The sequence below is a fragment of the Cyanistes caeruleus genome, chromosome 1, assembly GCF_971803275.1.
Source record: "Cyanistes caeruleus chromosome 1, bCyaCae1.hap1.1, whole genome shotgun sequence".
NCBI lineage: Eukaryota > Metazoa > Chordata > Aves > Passeriformes > Paridae > Cyanistes > Cyanistes caeruleus.
Genome location: NC_141701.1, coordinates 113,348,111 through 113,372,518, shown reverse-complemented (window position 1 = coordinate 113,372,518; position 24,408 = coordinate 113,348,111). Strand labels below are relative to the sequence as shown.

Genomic DNA, 24,408 nt, shown 5'->3' with positions numbered 1-24,408 from the left:
TAACAACAGATCGTGAACTTGTGACACATAATGAAATACCCTCGTATACTGGACTAAACCATTTTTTGGTTTACTCTTTGAAAGTAGTGCACACTTCATTCTTGAAGAATCTTACTAATAGCAGACTCTTTCAAATTACTTGAACTGGAGCTGCTTGAATTGTCCACTATATCTATCTCATTGTCTAATTCAGAGAAAATACCTGCACATAAAAATGAAAGCAAAGAAGCTTTTAACCCACCTCTGACCAGCATGATAGCACCTGAAGCTTCTTTTGCTAATGTCTGCCTTTCTCCATAGTCCTGTCATCCTCTACCACAATTGCTTCATATGTTTTTCCTCATCTTTTCCATGTGTAGACTGACAACTGTCAACTGGAAAGTCAGTATTTTCTGAGAATTCACTTTTTCAACTGGCTGATCCACCGCTGCTACTATGCAGACTCAACTTCTCATTTTTCTGACAAGAACAAAAAGGCAATGTTAGATATTGTCCTTTTCCAACACACACTAGAAAATCCAAAAATTGAAGTGGCACTTGTGCATACACACATAAAGCTAAACTTAGGTGTTAGTCCAGGATTGCACAATACCTGGTTCAAGGTATTGATTCTAAATTTAGAGCAAGATTTTCAAACTCTTAAACTAAACAAATTATTTCTATCTTTTATATATAAGGCTTAGTTCTTGATGACAGTCTTTTCATAACAAGCACTAAAAGCGAGAAAAATGAAACAAGCGACAGAGCAGAGGTGAATACTGAACAAAGGAAAAATAAGTCTGGACAAAGGTAATAGGTTCCCAGGGACAAGCATTGGTAGCTGTGCTCTCTTTGATCTTGGATTACCAACAGCAGACCAGTTCTGGACAATGCAAAACCTACCCAACAGTCAAGACAGTAGTAAAATATGAAGTGAACTTGATGTTGTTTGGTTTGACACTGGCCCAATGCCAGGAACCCACAAGGGTCACTTGCTCACCCTCCCCTGCCACAGCTGGGTGAAGGAGTGAACAGGAAAAAAGAGTTCATGAAGGCTTCATGAGTGAGAAAAGGGCTGGGAGAAATATTTCAAGGGCAAAACAGGCTCAAATTCAGTTGCAAAGTGAAATTTATTATTAAAAGGATCAGAGAAGGATAATGAGAGGTAAAATAAGACCTTAAACCACCATTTCACCCCCAGCCCCTCCCTCCTTCTCACTGACAGTGCAGGGAGACAGGGCATGGGGGTTTTGGTCTGTTCATCACTGAGATTTTCCTCTGCTGCCCTGGGAGAGGGGTCCTGTCCCTGTGAGGCCATGGGGTCCTTCCCATGGGAGACAGTTCTCCATAAACTTTCCCCAGCGTGGGCCCACTCTCACAAGCAGCAGCCAAACCACATCTGCTGCAATGTGAGCCCCTTCCACAGGCACAAAAGTCCTCCCAAAACCGCTGCAGCGTGGGTCTCGCTTTCCATGGGGTGCAGACCGCCAAGGACAGGCTGCTCCAGCCTGGAAGCAAGGGCCCTCTCTCTCCACCAGGTCTTTCACTGGATCACAGCCTCTTCCAGGCGTCCACCTGCTCCCCCGTGGGCTGCCAGTGGATCTCTGATTCCCAATGGACCCATGGGCTGCAGGGACACAGCTTCTTCACCATGGTCTCACCACGGCCTGCAGAGGAATCTCTGCCCTGGTGCCCAGAACACCTCCTGCCTCTCCTTCTCCACTGACCTTGGTGTCTCCATGTTGTTTCCCTCACATGTTCTCCCCCGCTTATCTGGCTAGAAGCAAAACCCGTGACTTTGCTTTGATTTTCTTCTTAAATATGTCATCACAAAGGTGTTACCAGCCTCTCTAATTGGCCCAGCTTTGCCAGCAGCATGTCCATCTTCAGAGCCATCAGGGATTGACCCTGCCAGACATGGTGGGAAGCTTCCAGCAACTCCTCACCAGAGCTGTCTCTTGGTCCCCCTGCTACCTAAAACCAGGTTGTGCCAAACCAATACAGACGTGATGCCACAGAGACACTGAGGCTGAAATGATCAAATGCTACTGGCATTACTACTAAGAAAATCAAAACACAGAATACAAATTATTTGCTTGAAACATTTAAGTGCTGCATTTTGTTCGGATGCAATTTAAGTTGCATCTTCTTTAATGCACATAAAATTCTGCCTCTGCTGCTTTGATGTTTATAGTTTTTCTAGAATGAATAGAAATCCCAGTCCCTGCTATTGCTTCTATTGTAATTCAACATATTTTGAAGGAAAACTTTTTATGACCTCCTATTGTTCCAAATCTTCACATATTGTTTCTGTTATTTCTGTTGTGTGCAAATAAATTCATGTTTCTTTTTACTCTATCTTGTCAAAGTAAAGCATGATAAAGGAGAACAAGAGATAAATTATATAAATATATCAGATTAAACAAATTAGTACCTTTAATATTAAAGTAATTTCAGGAGATAATACATTCCTAAGTACTTACATTCTCACCAAGTCTGCATAAGACAATTTGTCCTGTATCTAAGATAACATTCTTTCAAAGTTTTTTCCATGAAATATTTTGACTTTATTAGAACACAGCAGAGTGAATGCACTAGAAACTTTCTCCTCAGAAACTTCACTGCATCTCTGAGCATTGACTATACATACCACTGTCTGCATAATGGTCTGCTGCAACTACTTCCCCATCCTTTGTTCTAGTCCCAAACCTATAACAAGCCAAGAGATGGCTTGTCAAAATTTTCTCTTTAAATTCAGGTGGGAAAAGGTCATTTTATACTTCAGTACTGGGCCGAGGTTGTGTCCAAGACGCCACAATAGCAGTGACTGCAGTGTAGCATGGCATGAAAACAACTAAGGATGACTCTCAAACTGACTTTTGGAGAGCACTCCAGTCCTGGCACACATGAACACACTTCTCATGCCCTGAACAGTCAGTGCACAGGTACTGAAGAGAACCAGTTCACTTGCTCCACATCAAAGGAATCAAAGCAAAGAGAGAGAAAGGTCAAACTGCAGGGACATTTCAAACTTAAATCTCCTTTCAACATTTTCAATATTGAACCTCACACTCAAAAGACTAATTGCTCACAATAACTTGTACATCAGGCAGAGCTGAGGGGGGAAGAAAAAGATCAAAAAGACATCTGATACCAACTGGTGACAGATTTCACTGTCCATCAAGAAAGGAAACCTGTTTGAAATTTCTGAATGGAATTACACAGACTTCAAGCTAAAAATAATTGACAGACCTACCATGGAAACTGTTCAAAGATCAGTGGAACATATCCTAAAGTGTTAAAGCAGTTATATAAGCTGCAAAGCTATAACCTGTCTATAAAAAAAATCTGGTCCAATTACACAATACTTGAATATAGAAAACTATAGTATTTCATTACTAATCTGAGAATAATGAATAAATTTGCTGTGATATGCTTTCTCCACCTAGATAATAGCTAATAATTTTGGATAATAGGTATTGCTTTTTCTCTTTTGAGTAGGACACTGGGTGATTTAGAAGAACAAAAGAACCCTGACTAGAAGAGGATGAAATGCAAGTTCAATGTCACTCTTGCTCACCATAGGAGAGGGACCAAAATAACCTACATAAGGAAATAAGGATATAAAGATATTTTTTTGAGAAGAACATGGAGAATAGTGTTCTCCAACACACTGAAACAATCACTTTCATATACCTTGAAGTCTCACAGAGACTTCTTTCAGATAAGGAGAAAGACAGATGCTTATCTTTTTAAGAAATCTATGAAACTGGAATATTCAAATTATCCCAAACATTGGAAAAGGAATTAGGTTTATATTTATTCAGTTGAACTGTGTTCATACCTACACTTGATTCTAGAGTCCAGTATTTTACAAATCTCACCAGAGGCTCCATCAGTTTATTTTCACATTTTCCTTATAAACTAGTGCCTCAGTTTCCTCATTCATCAGATTGATTGTTGAAACAAATTCTACCTTTTTGTATAAAAAAACATACATACATTTTCAACCATAGTTGAAAAGGAAAGCTAAGGGGGGAACAAAAGGAATGTTCAAATTATGAACCAATCTTTTTCCAGCATTCATCTACCTTTATTACTGAGCAAAAGCATCTCTGGAAATTTGTGTCTCAGCCTTGAAGAAAACTTCTGTCTTCATTCATATCCTGTATACTTACGTTGTCTATCTCTTCAGTGGTAACTAGCAATACTGTAAAATCAAGATATACTTTGTTTTTGGCAAAATGAAACCTGAATTGTTGGTTTTGCCTTCCAAGAGGAATCTAAAAGTCTTTAGGAAAAAAAAAAAAGCAGGGTGAAATTAAATAAAGATACTGATCTTTTATTTAGCTCTGTTTTGTCATACTGCTGTCCAAAGGAATTAACTTTTCTGTCTTCATGAAATATAGAGCTCTCTAGTGGCATTTGCAGTGTTTAATTAATCTTCTTTATTAGAGACATTTACAATTACAGCATTATGCTAGTGAATTGAATTTCTACTTAAAAAAAAAACCAAAAAGGACAACCTATTTCCACTGGTAAACTACCAATAAAATAAGTAATAACTAACATGAAATTGGTGGGGGTAAAAACCAGGCTAAACCGATATATCTTTTTCAGTAAGAGGAAAAAGGAGTAGATGGTTTAGCTCCTGTGCATTAGGAACAAGAAGGTGATGTTATGTATGTGGGTTTTATCAAGGCTTTTGACAATGTTTTTCATGACATCTTAGAAGAAAGCTAGAGAAGTGTGAGCTAGACAAAATCATGATCACTTGGATGAATAATTGACCTTAAAAATTGTACTTGACTTGGTAACTGCTTTGGGTGTTTGCTAAACTGAAAATGGGTAGCGAGCACAATTTATCAGGCTCCTTTTTGACCTTGTTCCAAAACCACTCAATGTTGCCACTGAATTACAATGATAATCTGCATAATGGGTAGACAGCGTGCCTATTAAAAGTGCCCGGACTGCGATACATTCACATCGTATATCATACTGCAGCATATACATCATACACAGAGATGTGTCAATGAAAGTGACAGCTGGTGTCAGAGAGAGTTTTGAGAAACTGGACAAACTAAAAGAACTGATGAAGTTTAAACAGGGAAAATGAGAAGTTGTGTGAGCAAGGAGAAACAACCATACAAATGCACACACTAGAGAAGGACTGGTGACAGAAGCCCCTCAGCAAAAGATATAGGGATTTTGCTGGATCAGAAACAGACTATGTCACTATAATAACATGCTGTTATGAAAAGGTAGACATCATATTAGGGTATATAAAAAGAAAATAATTCTGAAGATTTGTGTATTCTTTCTACTTGGTACCAAGAAGATTCTCAGTTGGAGTAATTAGGTCCAATTTTGAACACTACACTTAAAATTATCTGTCAGGAGTGGCAGGTAACTCTAAGGCTTGGAAATGGACAAGATAATCTTTGACAAGTCTTTCTTCCTTACATTCTGAAATTCTGTTAAAAAGCTTTGATGCACTAACAGATTAAACATTCAGCAACTCTTAAAAAATATATATGTACCTTCAAAACTTTTTGATTTGTCACTTTATTCTCCAAACTTAAATAGCACAAATGTAAAAAGGTTTCTTTCTTTTTATCACACCAACATTTTTAACATTTAGACATAAATTCTAGTACCTGCTACATAGAGAGCAGAACAGAATGATGTCACAATGGAGTGAAAGGTGGAAGAATGAGAAAACAATTTGTGGAATGCTAAGCCTCATGACATTCCAGAGTCCTCACTCATTTCCAAAGGGATATGTATGCAGCAGTGCATGGTCATGATCATCCACATTTTTATATCAAAATTTTAAAAATTTTAGTGATAATTTTAATAGAAGTATTTAAATATTCTAGCCTAACATAATTACTGGACTATGTTTCTGAAATATTAATAACCTGTTGCATGCTAAGTGTTTTAAACCCAAGCATACTCATTGCTTTAACCAACACCAAAACAATTGCTGCATACACACACACTTGTTTAAAGAAAGAAAATATTTTACGCACGGAATGGCACAAAATCTATTTCTAAACACAAAGGAAAAGGAAATTAAAATGAACATTAATCTAATCTTTATGTCTTTTTCTGAGTTAACAAAAAAACTTGATTAATTCAAATCAAATTGCTAATTAAGTACTACTTTGTAATGCATGTGGTGATGCTTAGAAACTAACATGATTATTAGCAAAATTGCCAGCAGAGCAGAACTTAATTTGTACATGGGGGAAAAATGACTGGGTGAAAAACTAGTTAAATATGTTCTGTTTCTTTGTCCTTCATATAGCTGTGATCCTTAAAAAATACAAAATACAATCAGCTCATAATCATCTAGAGGTGGAGTATGAAGGTTTATGTCATGAATAAAGTTCAGGAAACTGCATCAACTATTTCAGGTTTTGTCAGGTTCTTTAGTCATTTTCATATAGTTTGAAAACAGCTACACTGCTTTGTTTACTATTTTCAGCCAACAAATAGTTGAACTGCCTCTGCAGGAGAGATAGGCAGACTTCCTAGTATAGGCTGTAGCCAAGCTGCCTGCAAGAAGAGTAATCAGAGTATGTTTTCTAGCAGCATCAACCTAGTCCAGTAGCACACCACCTGGATACTTACAGATCTAGCCTGGGAGGGACAGTGTTGACCTGCAGCTAAATATCCTGTCTAGATGGAAGATGGCTCGCTGTGGTCTATATGCCATGCTCTCCAGCAGGCTGGGTTAGGTAAAGACCAGTTCAAGTGTGAAAAGAGGAAAATGCAGAGAGCAGCCTTGCTAATAGGCATTGTCATGCATTTGGACACTAGGACAAAACACTCAGCTAAGGGTGACTTAAATGAACCAGCTCAGGCCAAGCACTGTTAATGACTCCTGACTCCCTATTATTCCCAACTAGCATGGCATGGGGAGACACTCCATAGATCAGACCACACTCAGAAAAAAATGTTGGACCTACTTTTCCCATTATGTAAGCATCACTGTCCCCCATTAATTTGAGTAACTGGGAACTGGATCTGAATAAATGGATTTGCATATATGAATTTAAAAATGAAATGAGCATTCTAGTGACATTATTGACACCAAAATGAAAATAAGCTTAAATTCCCAAAAAACACAGAGAGGCATAAAGAATGTGACAGAATATATGTGCTTTATGCACAGATCAGAACTTCAGAAACAGAAAAGGAAGTTATTCTGACCATCCAGGTAGTCTATCATGTCTTCCCATTTTTAATATATTCTCAGAGTAGCAGAAGGTACAAATGGCTCATATTTTGTCATATATTTTTAGTTGATGGACTCCAATTATAAAACTTGCACTATTTTCTACCACATTCAAAAGACAGGACTGAACTGAATATTCATCATTCTATATTGTTTTATGTGTATGTCTATTTTACATACATTTTACATACATATATTTATTAAAAAATGTGGCAATGAGAGAAAAGTTGAAAACCTTTTAGGATATATGCAGTAAATGAAACAATAATGGATGATGCCCATGTAATGAGACATATGTTTCCAAAGTAGTAAAAGTGACTTATTTTCACTGCTTTCCAAACAGACAAAATACATTTTTCAAATCTATGTACTTCAAAAACCAATCAATCATAGTTTGGCTATACACTCATCTCTTTAAAGGCAAATATTAGAAAGACAATTCATTGGTTAGATGAACTACTGTTTTGAGATTTATACTTGCCTTGGAACACAGACGACTCAAATTTGCTACTGGTCTGTTTGGTGACCTTACACAAACTACCTCTCCACCTCTTCCTACCCAGAGCATGAAAATATAACATTCATCACCTTGAAATGAAAGGTGCTACATGAGACAGAATTATTGCCATTATTTTTACTTGTTTGGGTCCTCTGTACCATGTGTTATGTCAGCAACCTTAACCTTTCAGAACTGAACACACAAATTCTATCAAACACCTGCCACCCCTACATCTGTTTATATGTTTCATATGTTTCTAACATAAACTGTTCCTATGGAAAACTGTTCCTAGGAAATATAAGAATTTGTGTGGGGAGCTGATGATGATTATTTTTACTGGGATTATTTTCAAGCATGGATTTTATGCTTTACTTACCACACGAGGTAACTAACTGTACTTCATCATCTACTGACCTGCCTTTCAATTGCTTATTTATCAGCTATCAAATTAGTTTTAAACTACTTATTAAACAAATTCCATTCTGGCTCCAAAAGATCTCAGTTCTTTAGTTCCATATAGAAGGACAGAGAGTACAGTCCTTATTTCAGAAAATTTCACAGCATAACACAACTGGGATGAAAAAGGAGGCCATAAGTACATTTCAGTAGTGAAAGCAAAGTAAAAGCTAGCTGGCTTCTACAAAACATTGAATTACATGGCAGAAACACTGAATTCTCTGACACCATGGGAAAATGACAAATTACTTGGGTGTGGAATCACCAGGGCCTTGACTAAGATGAATTAGGCTGTCTATATTTCACAGAGCTTTTATTTCAGGAGCAACTGCTTGAAATTCTTCCAAGTACTTTTAGTTAGAACATTGCCCTTTTTATTTCAAAAGGTAAACATCTCAGGAATAATTATTATTCTATTAGAAATCCTTCAAGTTTATAAAGTTTTCCTAAATACAAGGAAGAAAGAAACAGCATGGCTCCTTCTAAGCCCTCTAACATGTCTCTGAAATTTGAAAGATCTTAGGCTGATTTATTCTTATTTACAATAATTTGCAAAAATTAGCTCTCCCACTTCTCATTACTAAGCCATATTCTCCTCCATTTCTTCACTGTTCTGGATCTTTGTCAGAATCTCTTGTTCTTTTAATATGCACAATAAAATATCAATTGGAGTGAAACTAGAACTGCAGTGCCTCATCCTTGACAAAACTAGCCATTATCACCCAAAATACACAGGCAGTATTTTCCAAGTATTTATACAAAACACAAGTATTCTAACTTCTAGGTAAAACTATCAATTCTATCATCAGATATTTCACAAATATCTGGGTAGGGCATTCTTCTCTCAAAGACACAATAACTGCATCAAAATCCCAAATCTAGCATCTTTACATCTATAGCACATTTTTTTGCAAATTTCATCACAGTTATGCAGGAGAATGACTATATCAAGATACAAAAAAAAACCAAAAAAAACCCCAAAAACATACAACAAGCTTCCAAATCTGTAAGTTAAGAAAATTTAAATGAAAAAAACATGGGAAAAGTTGTTTATAGTGTTTTAAATTACAAATTCTACTCCATATCTTCCTTACATCCCAATACCTCTTACATTTTAAAAGGCAGTGTCTTGTTACAGTTTGCTGGAAGGTTTTGGCATTCTTTTTATTGAAAAAAATGGTGTAATATAAATAATGATCTTAGACTGATAGGTCAAAAAAATCCTGAAAAAAATATTAACTACTGATACAAATTATTTATTTTTGGAAGGTGAAGACTAGGATGTTTGGGACCAGGTGCTCTATAAAACCTTTTCCTACACAGAGGTTCTTCATATGAGCTACTAAGCCCTGATAGAAGGAATCTGAGATGCAATATCTAAACAGACAAGAGTGGCTGTGTAAATTTTAATTTTATACTGCAATTATCATAACAATTTTCAATGGGCAATTTTGCTATACAAAAACATTGTCTTTGTATTTTTTAAATAAATTCTCTGAGATCATATGTGATATGTAAACTGCTGATGTTCTTCGTGAAAGATGCTTAAAACACAGCCTGAAGCAAATGGATGAACTGTAAGAAGTATTTCTGTGAAACTGTATCAGAGAGTTAGAAAACATGAGAAAATGCCTTACCAGCATCACTGGTCTGTATTTTGCAATCTGTAATTTAAAATTTTATTCTTGTAGGTTCCATTTTCCATGTGTCATTGTTTATGAATCATACACAAGATTATCAACTTGTTCCACCCTAATCAAGTGTATATTTTCCTATTCACAAATCACCCACAAGAGTGCCATAATAATTAAATGTTATCAGATATTATCAAAACTGTAAGAACCTCCATAACAATGCCATTTTCCAACACAGAATGACATTGGGTTTTAAGATACTGTTATTTTTCCTGCATAAGAATGTCCAAAAAAAATTAATGAATACCTTGTTAAAAATAAATTAAAGAGCCTGTGTGGAAAAATGATACAGGAGGATGAGTCTTTTCATTTTGACTTATTTTCTGGTTTGCTGCACCTTATTTTCTCAGATATGGCAAACAATGATAGCAAAAAATAAAGCTTATTACATGTACTTAGGTGTTATAAAATGGAAAGCTGAGGGTGATAGGTTACTGCATTTCAATTGGCCTCCATGAAGTATCAAGAGGGTTTGTCTCCTCTCCTGATCCAGTTTCTTCTCCAGCATGAGAAGAGAGGTGGATAAAATATCCAGATTTCATCACATCAGACAGCAGTGAGCTGACCTCCACTATGTCTGGATGTGGCCCTGCATCAGGAGTCAAGCAGCTACAGAAAGAACATTCTCTATTTACTTATTTCTAAGAAAGCTTTTCCACCATTGAATTCCTGCCCTGGTATTTATGGAGTTATGCCAGCCAGCACTACTCCCTCATCCTGCCTGGGACAGTTTGTTTCCACACCCCAGCCTTCAGCATCAGGTGGAACAATTATCCTTGACACTGACCCAAACAGAACTTCTACTGGGAACTGTGGCTTTACACTCCCAGACACACTGAGGAGTGCCTGGGGCCTTCTCCTGGGATGGGGGAGATGGGGCCTCATGGGGACTGTGCTCTGTTCAAGGCACTACACCACTGTAAAGGAGAGGAGCATCCTGTCAGGAGGATGTACAGGAGAGTGTCACGATCTTCACAGAGACAACACTCCCAAAACAATGCAAAGAAAAAGGAACATCTAGAGCTCCCTATCAAAGGAGCAGTGGATGAAGGCTCCCAAGAGAACGTAGGTTGAAGACTTCTGCCAAGAGAAGGAAGGCTTTTCCTGTAACTAGAGAGGAATAATTGCAGAAGAGGTACAGCGACCTAGTCATAACATATTATTTAAGATTTAATCAATAGTAAGAGATAATATTAAAACCAACACCTCCAAAAAATAACAATAACCAAAATAAACTACTTCATGCTTCCCACTGTTAGTAAAATATGTAGAAATTTTTTTGCGTAATGTAAAGATTTTAATATTTTCATTAAAATTCATTTCAGAACCTCTGAAACATAACATTAAACAAAAATGTTTACACTAACATTAAACATAAATGTTAGTTCTATTAGCTCCTGTACTCCCCATTGTTGTCCTTTATCCACAAGGTCTTTAAGGAACAGAAACCTTCCTCTCCAATAAAACATACTAGAAAAAACTTAGTTTATAACCTTACACAAACCTTTTTTGTAATGTTCTTTTTAGAGACAAAATTGAATATCTGAATGAGAAAGTATAAGCATTTTTGTGCTAAAGTGTTTTTTTTTTTTCTAAAATGGAAAAATCAAGGGAGCCAACTAAATCTCTAATTCACTCTACACTTTGCCTTGCATGATACATTATCTCCAGGATGATATAAACATAGCTAAGAAATCTGTGATGAGTGAGTGTAGGAAGTACAGGCTCATCTTTTCCTCCATTACTTTGTTACCTCTGCTACTGTGCTAAAAGAATTATAAGGTAGCACAAAACATATTTCCATCAGTCAAATAAAGAGAAAAAAACTGTGAACATGATCATACAGTGATCTACAAATAACATATTTTAATAGGGTTATTTCCTTGACCACAATCTGCATTTGAAAACTATTCAAAATGGTGGAATTTTAAGGGGAAAAAGAATGATGTGTAGGGAATTAAGTACAGCACATACATTGTTAAATGTAAATTTCAGTACTGAATATATGGTTGATAGTGGATAAATAAATGCCCTGGCTATACTGGTATGAGTTTTCCAGTTGCATGTGTGCACCTATATTGTATATGTTATTACTGATGTAAGGAGATAGGCCTGTTTTTCTTTAAATCCAAAGATATTTCCTATTCAGAAACAAATTCTGGCAGTTGCTAAAGTCTGAAAACTGGCACATTATCTCTGCTGGAAGCATACAAAACAAAAACATCTTTACAGCAGGATGTCTAAATAAAATGAGTAATTACCTCTTAATGGTAAATGACACTTTTTCAGAGCACAGTCCTTCTGGCACAGGTTCATACATAGCCCCTACTATCTGAAAAAAAAGAAAAAAAAAGTTTGTTGAGGAAAAATACTCCAGTATTTATCTGAGGATCCAATATGATAAGTATTGTCCCTTGAAACTATCTGATGAGCATTACATCATCAGCTCTAACTTGCTGAATAAATTAGCTGCAGACTGTCTCTTCTAGTCAGGTATCCACATTAGTGTACATACTTACAGTAGATTCAAGTGCTACAATATTGAACATTTACAAGCAACTTTTACCATTTGAATAGTTAGGCAGTAATTCACACAATGATAAGCACTTGTGCTTGTTCACAAGCCACACACATTCAAGCTGAGAGCAGTTCATGTGTCAATAAACTTAAATATAAATTCTCTTGGATCATGAGAACACATGCAGAAATAACTGGGAGGCTGATTTGGCAAATATGAATACCTTAGTTGCCAAGGAGAGCATATTGGTACTGTAAAATGGTTGGTCCACAGTGGCCAGCTGATAAAGGATGTCTGCAGCCCAAACATCAACCGTCTCTCCATACAGCTCACCCTTTACAACTTCAGGACTAGGGAGAAAGCAATGCAAGCCACAAGTCTTTTATTAATTCACCTAGAAATAAGCTTATTTCCTAAAAAAAAAAAATCCCCACAAACAAAAAAAACCCACAAACGAACAAAAAAACCCATACAAAACAACAAACACAATATTTAGTTACTCACTGCAACATCATTACACACACAGATACATTCAGAAGGTTGCATATGTCATTTACCAGCCAAATTCTTTAAGGGGAAGTACAATGAATAGATTTTCAACTTCTTCTGCACTTCCTTTCACAATACTAGGAGTTTATATTTGTTGACTTGTCCTTTCCACTCACATTGTCTTTGGACTTACTGGACACAAATGAACTACAGTATTTAGAACTAGTTTACAATGATGGCATTTCAATAAAACAGACTAGAGAACAGATAAGTATGGCACCTCATCTTATAAATCAGATATCAGAAAGATTTGAATACAACTCCTGTATTTGGAATGATAATGGATATTGTTTTGCTATTAATGTAAGTAAGCGACCCTGACTCATTGTAGCATTTTCATCCTCTTAAAACTACTGTAATGCATTCCTTGTGAGAATGCAACATGGACACTGAGCAGGCAGCCAAATGACAATATAAAAACATTGTAAAAGAAACATTTAAAGAAAATGAGAGAAGGCAGTAACTTCAGTTTTGACGCAGTACAAAACAGAATTTATTTCCTTCATTCAATTTCCGATAACACTTTACATTAGTATGTGTATTCTGATGTTGGAGTTCAAGCCTTAGCAATAAGTAAATGTATCATCACAGAATGTGTTTGGGGTTTTTTTTTTTCACTCAGAGATATACAAAAATATATGACTTCTTTCATCTGTAAAATCAACTTGAAAACCAACTTGATTACCTTTTTCCTTAAGTTTAGAATTTGGAACCACTATCTCTTCATCATTATATTACTGTTATCTTTGGTAAAATGCCTTATGTTGGTGCTCAGAGGTACTGTGTAAATTCAATTAATGATGCTAGAAGATATCCTGCTGCTATGTACAAAATGCAGATTTTTAAAATATATGGGATGAGGTTCCTAGACAAAAGATAAGATAAATTACGTGAATTTAACAGAATAGAAAGTCAGAAGAGAGATCATGGTTCAGGGAAGTGAGAGAGACTGACAGGTCATACTCTTCTGATAAAATTGTTCAAGCAAGATACAGATTCTTGGGTCAAACCTAATAAGCAATTTTCTTTGAATCTTGCTGCTGCTGTTACATAACTACAGAGTGGTTATTGAATATTGTGTTAGGACATAATAGCATTTCTGTAATCACACTTTGACAGTAATTCATTAGATATCTTTGTGGAAATTTCCTTTTTGTGTATTAAAAGTGTCCATTAGAGCACACATTAATACTGCAACTTAGACAGATGGTGAGCTCAATAAGGCAAAGCCCCTATCTTAGTAAAGTTCTAAGCATGCTCCTAATCAGAAAAAAAAAAAAAAAAAAACTGAATTGAATTTTAGTAGTTTGTTTCTAGTGATAATTTTCATGCACAGAGAGATCATGTTAAAAGCTATTATTTTTAAATTACTAAATTATAGTAAAATACCAAACTGAGATTATTCAAGCCAAATCTATGTAACTATGCAAAAAGCTGTGTAGCAGCCAAGAAAGAATAAGCTGAATACAATTGAGAGAGAAACAGAGGCAAACATGACCTGGCATACAGCATCTTGATTCCTGAAGAGCAGGGAAAAATCTTACCTGATGTCCAGAGCAAACAGCAGCCCACCAGCTGGTAACTTGGAAATATCATACTATGATTTAGAAATCATAGAAAGAATACAGTGCTGACAGGGTTATAGTTTTAGCATGGCTTCACACAAATGCACAGCAGCTGAAAGTTAATGAAGTAATTTGTTCTGTTTATTCATGCTGAAAGATATCTTGTTCTAAATGCTTATCAAATCCCACTTTAAATCAAACGGACTTATAGCAGAATAGTATTTGATTTTTTCTTCCAGAACAAATGTCTTAGTCAGAAATCTCAGATACTGAGAATGTTAGGATGACCAATACCTTAAAAAAACACTGTCTCATGCTTCAGTAGTACTTTAACTTACTGAAGTAATATTTATTAAATGTGACCATGAAAGTTTTACAGAGATTATAAAATCCCATACTTATATGATGCTATGGTTTTATGGCTAATTAGTTTTTTAATCTAGATCTTTAAATATTATTTATTTACTTTTCAAGTGATATAGTAAAATCCATCACCATGTTCTACAGGCTTGCCTCACCATCTGCTAGTTAGAAATGTGGGTGGGGTACAGTAGTTGTTGACTAGCAAAACAGTTCTGCAGTAAAGTTGTATGTTTTGGATCCACACTGATGAGGGATGCCAAGCAGAGAAAGTACCCAGTTCTTGTTCCTGTACACTGCCACCCACACACAGGAGGGTGGTGGGAGTACATATGGTTTGCCTAATTCAGATGACAACTGTGTATAAACTGTCACTGTCTGGTCAAGACCAGAAAGAATATGTGGAACCAGTCTCACTCACAAACACTGAGAATTTAAGGCTGCAGCATTAGTATGATTTTTTTTTTTTTTAATTTGTAAAGGCAGTACTCATCCTTTAACTTTTAGCTTAAGATAACTCAATTGGCTGAAACCAGACAGCAGTACTAATTAAATTTTTAGCAAACAGATGTCTACATCATAAAATGCATTCAAAACAGAATACAAAAAGGGAGAGCCCCTAAGAGATTATAAAGATTTTAATTTCCATTGCTCCAAGGGCTGAGCTTACTGCCACTAAGCAGCAGTACTGATGCTATTAGCCACAGCTACTACAAGTGCCAGCATTTAAATCTTGCAGCTAATGTATTCAAGATAATAACTCTGGTTTTCATCTAAGTTTGCAAATCACTGGTGATTTCCAACTTACTTATTCAAGCTGAAAAAGGTTACTGCAGCATCACTATGTTAGCTGTAAGAAAGTCCTTCAATAAACAAATGTCCATAGCAAATGCAAGGCTAAATTATTTTCAGTTAAAGACATAGAATTATATCCACAGAATAACCATCCAAATTCTCATCATTTTTTAACAGACAATTTTATAATTGTTTCTTAGAAAGGTCACTCTTGCTCAACATACTAGCTCTGCTTTTATTCTTAATAACTGAATTTTCTATGCCCATGGTCTCAAAATGAGCCATTGTTTAATCCAAATAAATGTTTTTCCTTCTGAACTTCTTTTTATAAAATTAAGCAGGTATTTTAAATACAAAAGAGGTTTCTCATACTACCTCACATTTATAATTAAGATTTTTTTTAAAAAACAGTAATAACCAAATCTTGTCAGTACCATGCTACTTGTAAAACATCAAACACATAACAAAATCACCTCTACATGGCCTTCAAGATAGTTCAGCAATCAAGCTTTCACTTATAATTTTGCTTACTGATGTTAGTTTACTGTTGTTTTTCTTTCTAAAAACACTTTTATCAGAGATTTAAACAGACTGTACTTAAGTCTGCTACATTTGCAGACATATCACAGTGCTACATGAAAGATGACTATCCTCACTAGATTAGCTCATGTCCACGTTAGTTATGAGAGGACAGAAGTTCCAAAATTAAGAAAGAAGTCCTACATTTGGAGAGGGAGGAAAAGAGGAGATAAAGGAACGATGTTTTCAAAACAGCATAAATTTCTAGAGCCTCTGAAGCTTCTAAAGAATGTTATCAATACTTTCAGGCTGACTTTACATGGGACACAACCAGTGGAGATTTCCCAAGCTGCACAGAACTTTAATAAGCCCCTCATGATTTATTTTGGTGCAGTGTTCACTGGTGCTTCCAACAGGTGTAAGAACACACTGGTTTATGGCATCCTGCAGCAGTAGTTTCAAATCAGACTTAGTTTCAACTAGACAGTTAGGAATTCATGAAAATAGCAGTGATTCTTCAAGACTGACTCCCAGAGAAGGTGATGGTTATAATGAAAGGCTAAACAAAGAATCATCTGCCAGTGCAGAGGATTTTAGTAGTGCCAGTTATTGTTTTTAGTCTTTCACATAACTTCAGTTAATTACTTAAACTTTGATGGAGATTCCAGCAGGAGGTATTAGCTATACAAACACTCATGCCTAGAAATCATAACTATTTGAAGAAACAATCCACGCTGAAAATAGCTGAAAACTAGCAAAGTATCTTATATGCTTATCCCATTCTTCCTTAGCTAAGATTAGTGATTTTTTTTTTTCCACTATTGGAGACAGGACAGTAGGAGAGATAACAGACAAGCTTGCCATACATTGATCAATGGCTTGGTTTCTTTAAACTTTGGTCCCAAATGCTATAAGAGTCTCTGCAGCTTCTTTTAACTTCGGGTAAGTTGATATCTTTGTTAAAATACCTATATAATAACATTCCCTTGCAACGGATAACCTTACTACTTGCTGGCAGGACTCAGCAAGACAAAGCAGAGAAAGGGATTTTCACAATCTTAGTGCCTATGACTGTCACAATTCATTACAAAAATTAAACTGCTGTTCCATGGCCCAGATAAACAGGGATTTATCCGGTAGTGTCTTGAAAATCTTCAAAGATAAAAGACTAGACAACCTCTCACTTCTATATTTGACTGTTACAATGAAGGAAAAAATCTACATATATCAAGTTAGAATCTCTTCTGTTTCAATTAATGTCTATTTTCTCAGAAAAGTTCCAAGACCACAAATTTCAGTGCAAAGAATGAGAAAATGTTTGTATTTGTAGAGACCTAGAACTGGTGTCCAAACACATCTTCATTTTACCAAACTATTGCAGGATAATTTGTGTTTGGAGACCACTGTGAAAAGACCTTACATTTACTCTACAATCAGTTCTCAGTCACAGAAAGAGGGGGAAAGAATTCAAGGGGAGAAAAAAAAAATAAAAAGAATAAAAGAAGCACCAGCATAATCCCAAAATAAAAAATAGCAAAGAAATTGCTGCATATCACATTTTTTCTCTGGATAGTTTGCTGCAAGCTACAGATATACATTCATTATCATAGCTTCATAATTACCTCTAAAACCAATGGAAGAAGAAACAGGAGCCACAAAACTGGCAGTTTAAATAAAGAGGTCCTGTGAATATTGCTGAAAGCTATTTGCATTTCTCACCCACATAAAGAATTCAACACAAGCCTTTTGGGGATATTCTGTCTATCCCTTGAGTGATGAAGCAGGAACAGGATTTTCAATCACTAGTTAAAATTTTACCTTCACAATTTTCTATTTTGAAATGGAAAAAGTATGGCCAAGTAAGTCTATAAAAATTTATTATGTTGTCATCTAACTTGCTACCATTTTTCTCCATACAAATTATGTTAAATATTTTTTTGGGGGGAAAAAAAATACAAGTAATTTCTTATTCACAAAAGACAATTTTTCAGACATCCTAAACTTCTACTGACACTTAGGGAAAAATTCATCACTTATTCAGCAGTTCCACCAAGTTTTAAAATGTACAGGGGTAGGGAAGAAGTTTACTGCCTTCAGATGGCAATTTTCCAGTGTGATAAATGCTTATGCCACCAGGTGGGGAATGTAATTTTAAAATGGGTGAAGTCAGCTAAGAGAGGCCACTTTCATGTATATAATTGCTCTCTCACCAGTGTCATCTCAACAGTTTATTTTCCTAGTCCAACCATTGCCTGCCTTTGCCCAGAAAGCTCTACCATATTCATATCTTTTCATCTACAGAGAGGCAAAACCAATGGAAAGTCAGTGACGGACTAATAACTGTAGGATACAGCAGACTGCATAATGCCTGCTTTGTGCTTTTAATAATATTTTCAAAAAGAACCCACCCTGCTTTGATGTGGAAGGACACTTTTCCCTGCGAATATTTGTGAATTGTGTAGTCTGCCTCAATCTCAAATGCTAATAATTGAGAAATATGCAAAAACAAGATCCCAGTAAGAACTCACTAACTTACTGCTTCCTTTCAACACAATTCAGTGTCTGTTTGAAATAGTTGAGAAATTTCATAATTTACTTTCTTTGGCTTTTTATTTTACACTTTTGAAAATAAAGATATGGACATCCAGTTAACATTCAGCAACAGACTTGTACTTATTTGAATTTACAAACCTTCAAGCTTTTATGTGTGCCAACTTTATACAATATTGCTTAGCGATGCCAAACATATTAACTTTGAAAAATAACTTATGGTCTCTAGCAGTGTAATAAGACATTGTTCTAGAACACATGAAAAACTGCAACCAACTCGCTTCTAATTCACCCTTGTTACATATGAATATAAATCAAATGACATTTTTAAAGGTTTATTCTTTTATTCTTTACTCCTACTGCTTTGTTAAACAAAAACAAAGAAACAAATACCTTCTTCATACCTAAAAAATTAAATACCCAAGGCAAAAGCAGAGTGCAAGGTCCTCTTCCCGATTCCTAAGTGCAAAGAGGCACTTGTAACTGGTTTTTTCCCCCCACCAAAACGTAGAGCACATGTGAAACTGTGAAGAAAACAACAGCCTCACATGGGGTAACTTGTTTAAGCTCTATATCCAAAAGATATGGAAAGCCAAGATGGTATCTTGTTTCTGCTGTTCCCAGTCACTCTCTTCCACCAGGGTTTGCTCTCCTGCGCCAGTACAAGTTCTTCTACAGCTGCTTTATACATTAAAGACCTGAAATATTTTTAAGCCAGCTCAGATCTCTAATCTAGATCATTATATGTTTACACAAATGCTTGTGTTTGCCCTGGAGTGTGGCTGGTTTAGGATGGATGGTTGTTGCTGGATTTTCTGAATCATTTCATTGACAAAGTTTATATCACAGCCTCAAAAACAATTGGTACTGGCAGAAGTTTGGGAGACCTTTTCTATGGAAGAGAGATACTAAAGAGAACTGCCAAAAAGTCGGCTTTAGAAACATAAAATCGGCTTTCACTGAAACACAAGTTTCAGTTTTACCCTTAGCTCATAATGCTCAACTGAAACGCTCTTTTACCTTTACTAAGAAAAAATAGGTCAATCAAAATATAACTATACAAGAAAATGCATATAAACTTCAGCATACCTATTACCAGTTCCTCTTTCTGGACATAAAGCCTATATAAAAAGCTGCTGAAAAGAGCAGAAGAATACTATTGTCAGGACTTGTTTTCATACACAGAAGACCAGCAAGTTATATTCAATTACTACACATTCTTTCATCTTTGAACTCTGTACCTTTTCTTCAAGAGTGTACATCTCTGGCAGAGAGACCGGGTTTTTGTGGCATCTTTATACTTTCACTGCTTTACACATTTAAACTTTTAGTGCTAAAGAAAACAAATGCTAAATCTCAGCCCTTTCTGAATTTCATAGAGTAATGCAGCTCATTGCACAAGTATCTTCTTAAGAACTATCTTTAAAATTGAAGGATATATTTCACAGATGTTCCCTGATTATGCTTCCCAAAGGAGAGCCATATCTAAATGTCCCCATGCTTGAATACATGGAAAACGACGTCCTTTAAGAATTCCCAGTTATGGCAATTGCGTACTTGCTAGGACACATTGGTTTAAGTATCAGAGGCAGGTAGAACTAAAAAAGAATTCTCATGATGTAAAATTTCATAGGTTAAAAGCATGGGAGACATCAAGATGGCAACTTCCTGAATATCCAGTTATTCCAGAAACAGTGCTGCTAATCTGATCTATGCTTAATTTTGCAATGTGGAAAAACAAACTAAACAAAAAAACCCAAGACAAAACAAACAAATCAACCCCACCAAAAAAAAAACATAAAACAAAAAAACCCACAACACCAAACATGAATCTGTTTTACACAATCTAAACTGAAGTAATTTTTCTACAACTATGAACATTCTCACTGATTTTTTTCATATATGTGTGTATGTATGTCCTTGTGTGTCTCAGTATGTATGTACATTCACACACACACACACATATATATATGTGTGTGTGTCTGTGTGTGTATACATATATACACAGTACTACTGCTCAAAGATGCATTTTGGATCTCTAGAATTTTTCAGACAGAATGTTTCATTTCAGAAACAAAGTAGTTAGGGAGCATTTACAGGGTAAAGTACTACTGAGTTACATTGGCTATAAAAATTAGGAGAACTCTTAACATAATGCAAGGGCCCAGGTCTCAACATTTGAGTATCTACTACAAGTAGACCACAAATACTAGAATTTCATGAGCTCTGATGTGCATTTACCTCCAGCTGAAGCAGTTCTATACACTTTTTAAAAAGTTACACAATGTGCTGGTTTTGGCAGATGTTGATTTAACTTTCTTCACAGTGGCTTGAATGGAGCTGTTTTGGGTTTGTGCTGAGCACAGTCATGGTAAATAAATATAGAGATGTGTTTGCTATTGCTGAGCAGGGCTTATACAGAGCCAAAGCCTCTTCTGCTTTTTGAACTGCCAAGGAAATTGGGAGTGCATGGGAGGCTGGAAAGAGACAGAATGGGACAGGTGATCCAAACTGACCAAAGGGGTATTCAGACAATATGACATCATGCAAAATATATACAGAAGGAGGGCAGGGTGGGGAAGACATTTGTAATGATGACAATCTTTCTTCAGTTTTCTTACTGTTACCAAAGAATGTCACAAAGTATCACCTTTCACACTGCAATAAAAATACACTTATCTAATTAAAATGTGCACAGCTGTTTCAACTTTTTTATGCTTCTGAATTTTCAAGATTATTATATGTACCTTTGAGTTAGTTATAAAAAAAAATTAAAGTACCATTCATTTGTAGTTTAGTGTTCCAGTATTACATACAGAACTTCTGAGAGGCTTAAAACAGAAAAACACATTAAAGTTCTAATTTACATCTATTATTCCTTCATAAACATCATCTAACAAAGTCTAAAACTAGAAAAAGTATAAACCACGTTCTGAAACTTAGAAAAGATAAAACTTCCCTTTGATGTGAACTGTTATTTATATTATCAAAACCAAGCATCACTGCACAGTCCACACATATGATGTTATACATTTATACAAAAATATCTAGCAAATTGCCAAGCTGTCAGTTTTAAAAGAAGTGCTGTAGACAAATTGTATCTGTAAACTGTGGCAAAGGGCTATCCATACACATGAAAACCTGAACCACTCATATTCTAAAAAGGTACCCCTGACATGCATCTGTCAGATTCTTCTAAAAAAAGTTTACTTTCAACTAGAGATGTTTTTCAGTGAATTAATATCCAAATTTCCTGTAAAATACTTAAGGAAGTGCCTTAAGATGTAACTGCATAGACAGCTCAAGAATTTTTTTTTTTTTCCTTTTATCTATGGAACAGAAATCTGAACAGTTAAAAAATGGTAAAGGATTTTGCTTACTGAGATATATGCCTTTTGGAATGAACTTCATTCAGTGCCTTTATCAGGCCTAAAAGCTGAATAATCAAGCTTATCAAGAAATTGCATGAATATTTACATTTTAGAGGGAGACATGGAAAAGTAAATATCTGCAAAAAGACCGCACAAGCAGTAGCAAATCCTATTCTACAACTGATTTCAAAGAAGGTGTCAATTTCACCTAACTTTAAACTCCTCTAAGAGATTTATGCTAAGATCCCTCTGTAGCAAATGAAGAGAGACAAACACATCAGGTGGTTGATTCATCTCATCAACTAAACATAACTGCTTAAGGTAGATGGGATGAAATTCATTATTGAAATGCCTATTTTTTTCCATTAGTTTCAGTAATCATCTAGATACTTGACTTGAATAAGATGCCCAGCTTTTAAATTGCTACATATAAGCAAGATTAATACCAGACACATAAAGTCTTCTTTCTGACAGTAACTTGTGTCTCACAGTAAGGTATGATTTAGATGACTTTGTAAGTATTTGGATTTGCTAGAAACTAATATACAAGATAATTAACTAATAACAACTTTTCTGTCTAGCAATCATATTCACATCTGGCAATCACAGTATGGATTAAATGGAAAAAGAAAAACAACCAGAAAAAAAGCAGAGAGATGAAAATTTTACCTGAATAAGGTTGTGACTTCATTGTTTTCTTTTGCATAGAATTTAAAATTCTCAAATCTAAATAAAGTCTGTTGATCCAGATGCCCCCAAAAACTGTGAAGGTCAATAGATGAAATAAGCACACAGGCTCATAACATAATAATCTATACATATTATATCGTATTTGTTATTCAAATGTATTGCTTCCTAGCTCACTTACAAATATCAGCTAAAAAAGTAAAGTTACGTGGGAAACTGAACAAAGACTAAAGAGAAGGAAGGAAGAGATTTGAGACACCACCTCATTTCGTTCAGCTCACTATCAAACCACAGCAAAAGGGCACCCTTGAGAAATAGACCAGAAGCAAAACAGGACAAGACAACTAAATGGAACTGTCACATGATCCTGTGATGAGAAAAACATTTAACTGCAGAGTTTTCTTCTCCAAATTCTCTCTAAAAATCCTTTCAGGAATAAGCAAAGCTTTTGTCAATTCTTCTTGAGATAGGAAGGAGAAAGATAATCAACATACATATTAATTTGTAAATAATAATCAACAAAACCTACCAACAAATTAAATTTACATGTCCTTCATCTCCCAATTTAATAACTTGGCACCTTGCTCTGCATAAAAATACACAGAACTACTTGTCTGCAAGTGGGATCACATAGTTACTACCACTGTACTATCTCTCTAGTCATAAAATCATTTACCCCTGCTTGTGTAGATTAAATTGTGGAGAACCAAGAGAGATACTGGGCAGTAGCCCAGGAAAACAGCTTTCTTCAGCAGAATAGATAGCAAATGCAGATATATCATCTGTCTGAAATCATGGGGTACTTAAATTCAAACTCCTTCAGTTGGAATAGACAGAACAAATTAAGTCGAAAGACTAAGTTTGAACAATCCTTGACAGAGGTTTGAAATCTTGCTTCTATGAAAAAGCAAGCAACCAAACAAGGGCCACACCAGGAACTAAATCCCAAGACCCAAATGAAAAGAGCAAACAGCTTTAACTGACTGTCAAAGAAATGGTAAAACAGCAAACAGGCTCTACAGGAAACATCCAAGACAGCAAGATGACACGTAATGGCACAAGAAATTCAAACAGTACACTATATACCGAGCAGCAAAGTAAAGCGGAACAAGAAATAGTAAGATTTAGAAATAGTAAAGATTTGCCAAGATACTAATGCAACTAACATCTAGAATATAGAAAAGAATGGGAAAGGCAGAAATAAACCCACCTGAAGTATTCCAAGTCCTGCAGTTCAGAAGAACATAGTTTATCTAAATGTAACTCATTTAACATTACTTAAAATAAAAATGAAAGAATTCTATCAAACAAATGCCAGTAACATTGGACAAAAAGACATTACAAGATGATAAATTAGTTTGATGAAATGCCTGATCTAATTCTAATAAAAGTATTCATTCATTATCATTATTGTCTCTTTCAGAGAGATAATAACATAATAATTATTATGGATTAAAATAACTGCGGCACAACTTCTGTAAGTTCTACAGAAATGAATATTTCCAAGAAGTACATTGTTGATTTATAATGTATTGTGGTCGTAGAATAGTTTGGGGCTTTTTCCTCAAGATAGTGGTCGAAAGTCACCATGGAGTCTATAAAATTATTATATGCTACACCCCA

The 24,408-nt window shown here is 35.5% G+C and overlaps 1 protein-coding gene across 1 annotated transcript in view; it reads right to left on the bottom strand.

The window, feature by feature from the left end:
• Positions 1-24,408, bottom strand: part of NEK10 (NIMA related kinase 10) — a 68,472-nt gene that overhangs the window by 22,421 nt on the left and 21,643 nt on the right. The window contains 8 exon segments of the mRNA XM_086852871.1: positions 116-202; positions 279-459; positions 1,359-1,583; positions 10,283-10,339; positions 10,341-10,407; positions 10,409-10,480; positions 12,133-12,203; positions 12,613-12,739. Coding sequence (XP_086708997.1) covers positions 116-202; positions 279-459; positions 1,359-1,583; positions 10,283-10,339; positions 10,341-10,407; positions 10,409-10,480; positions 12,133-12,203; positions 12,613-12,739 — 887 coding nt within the window.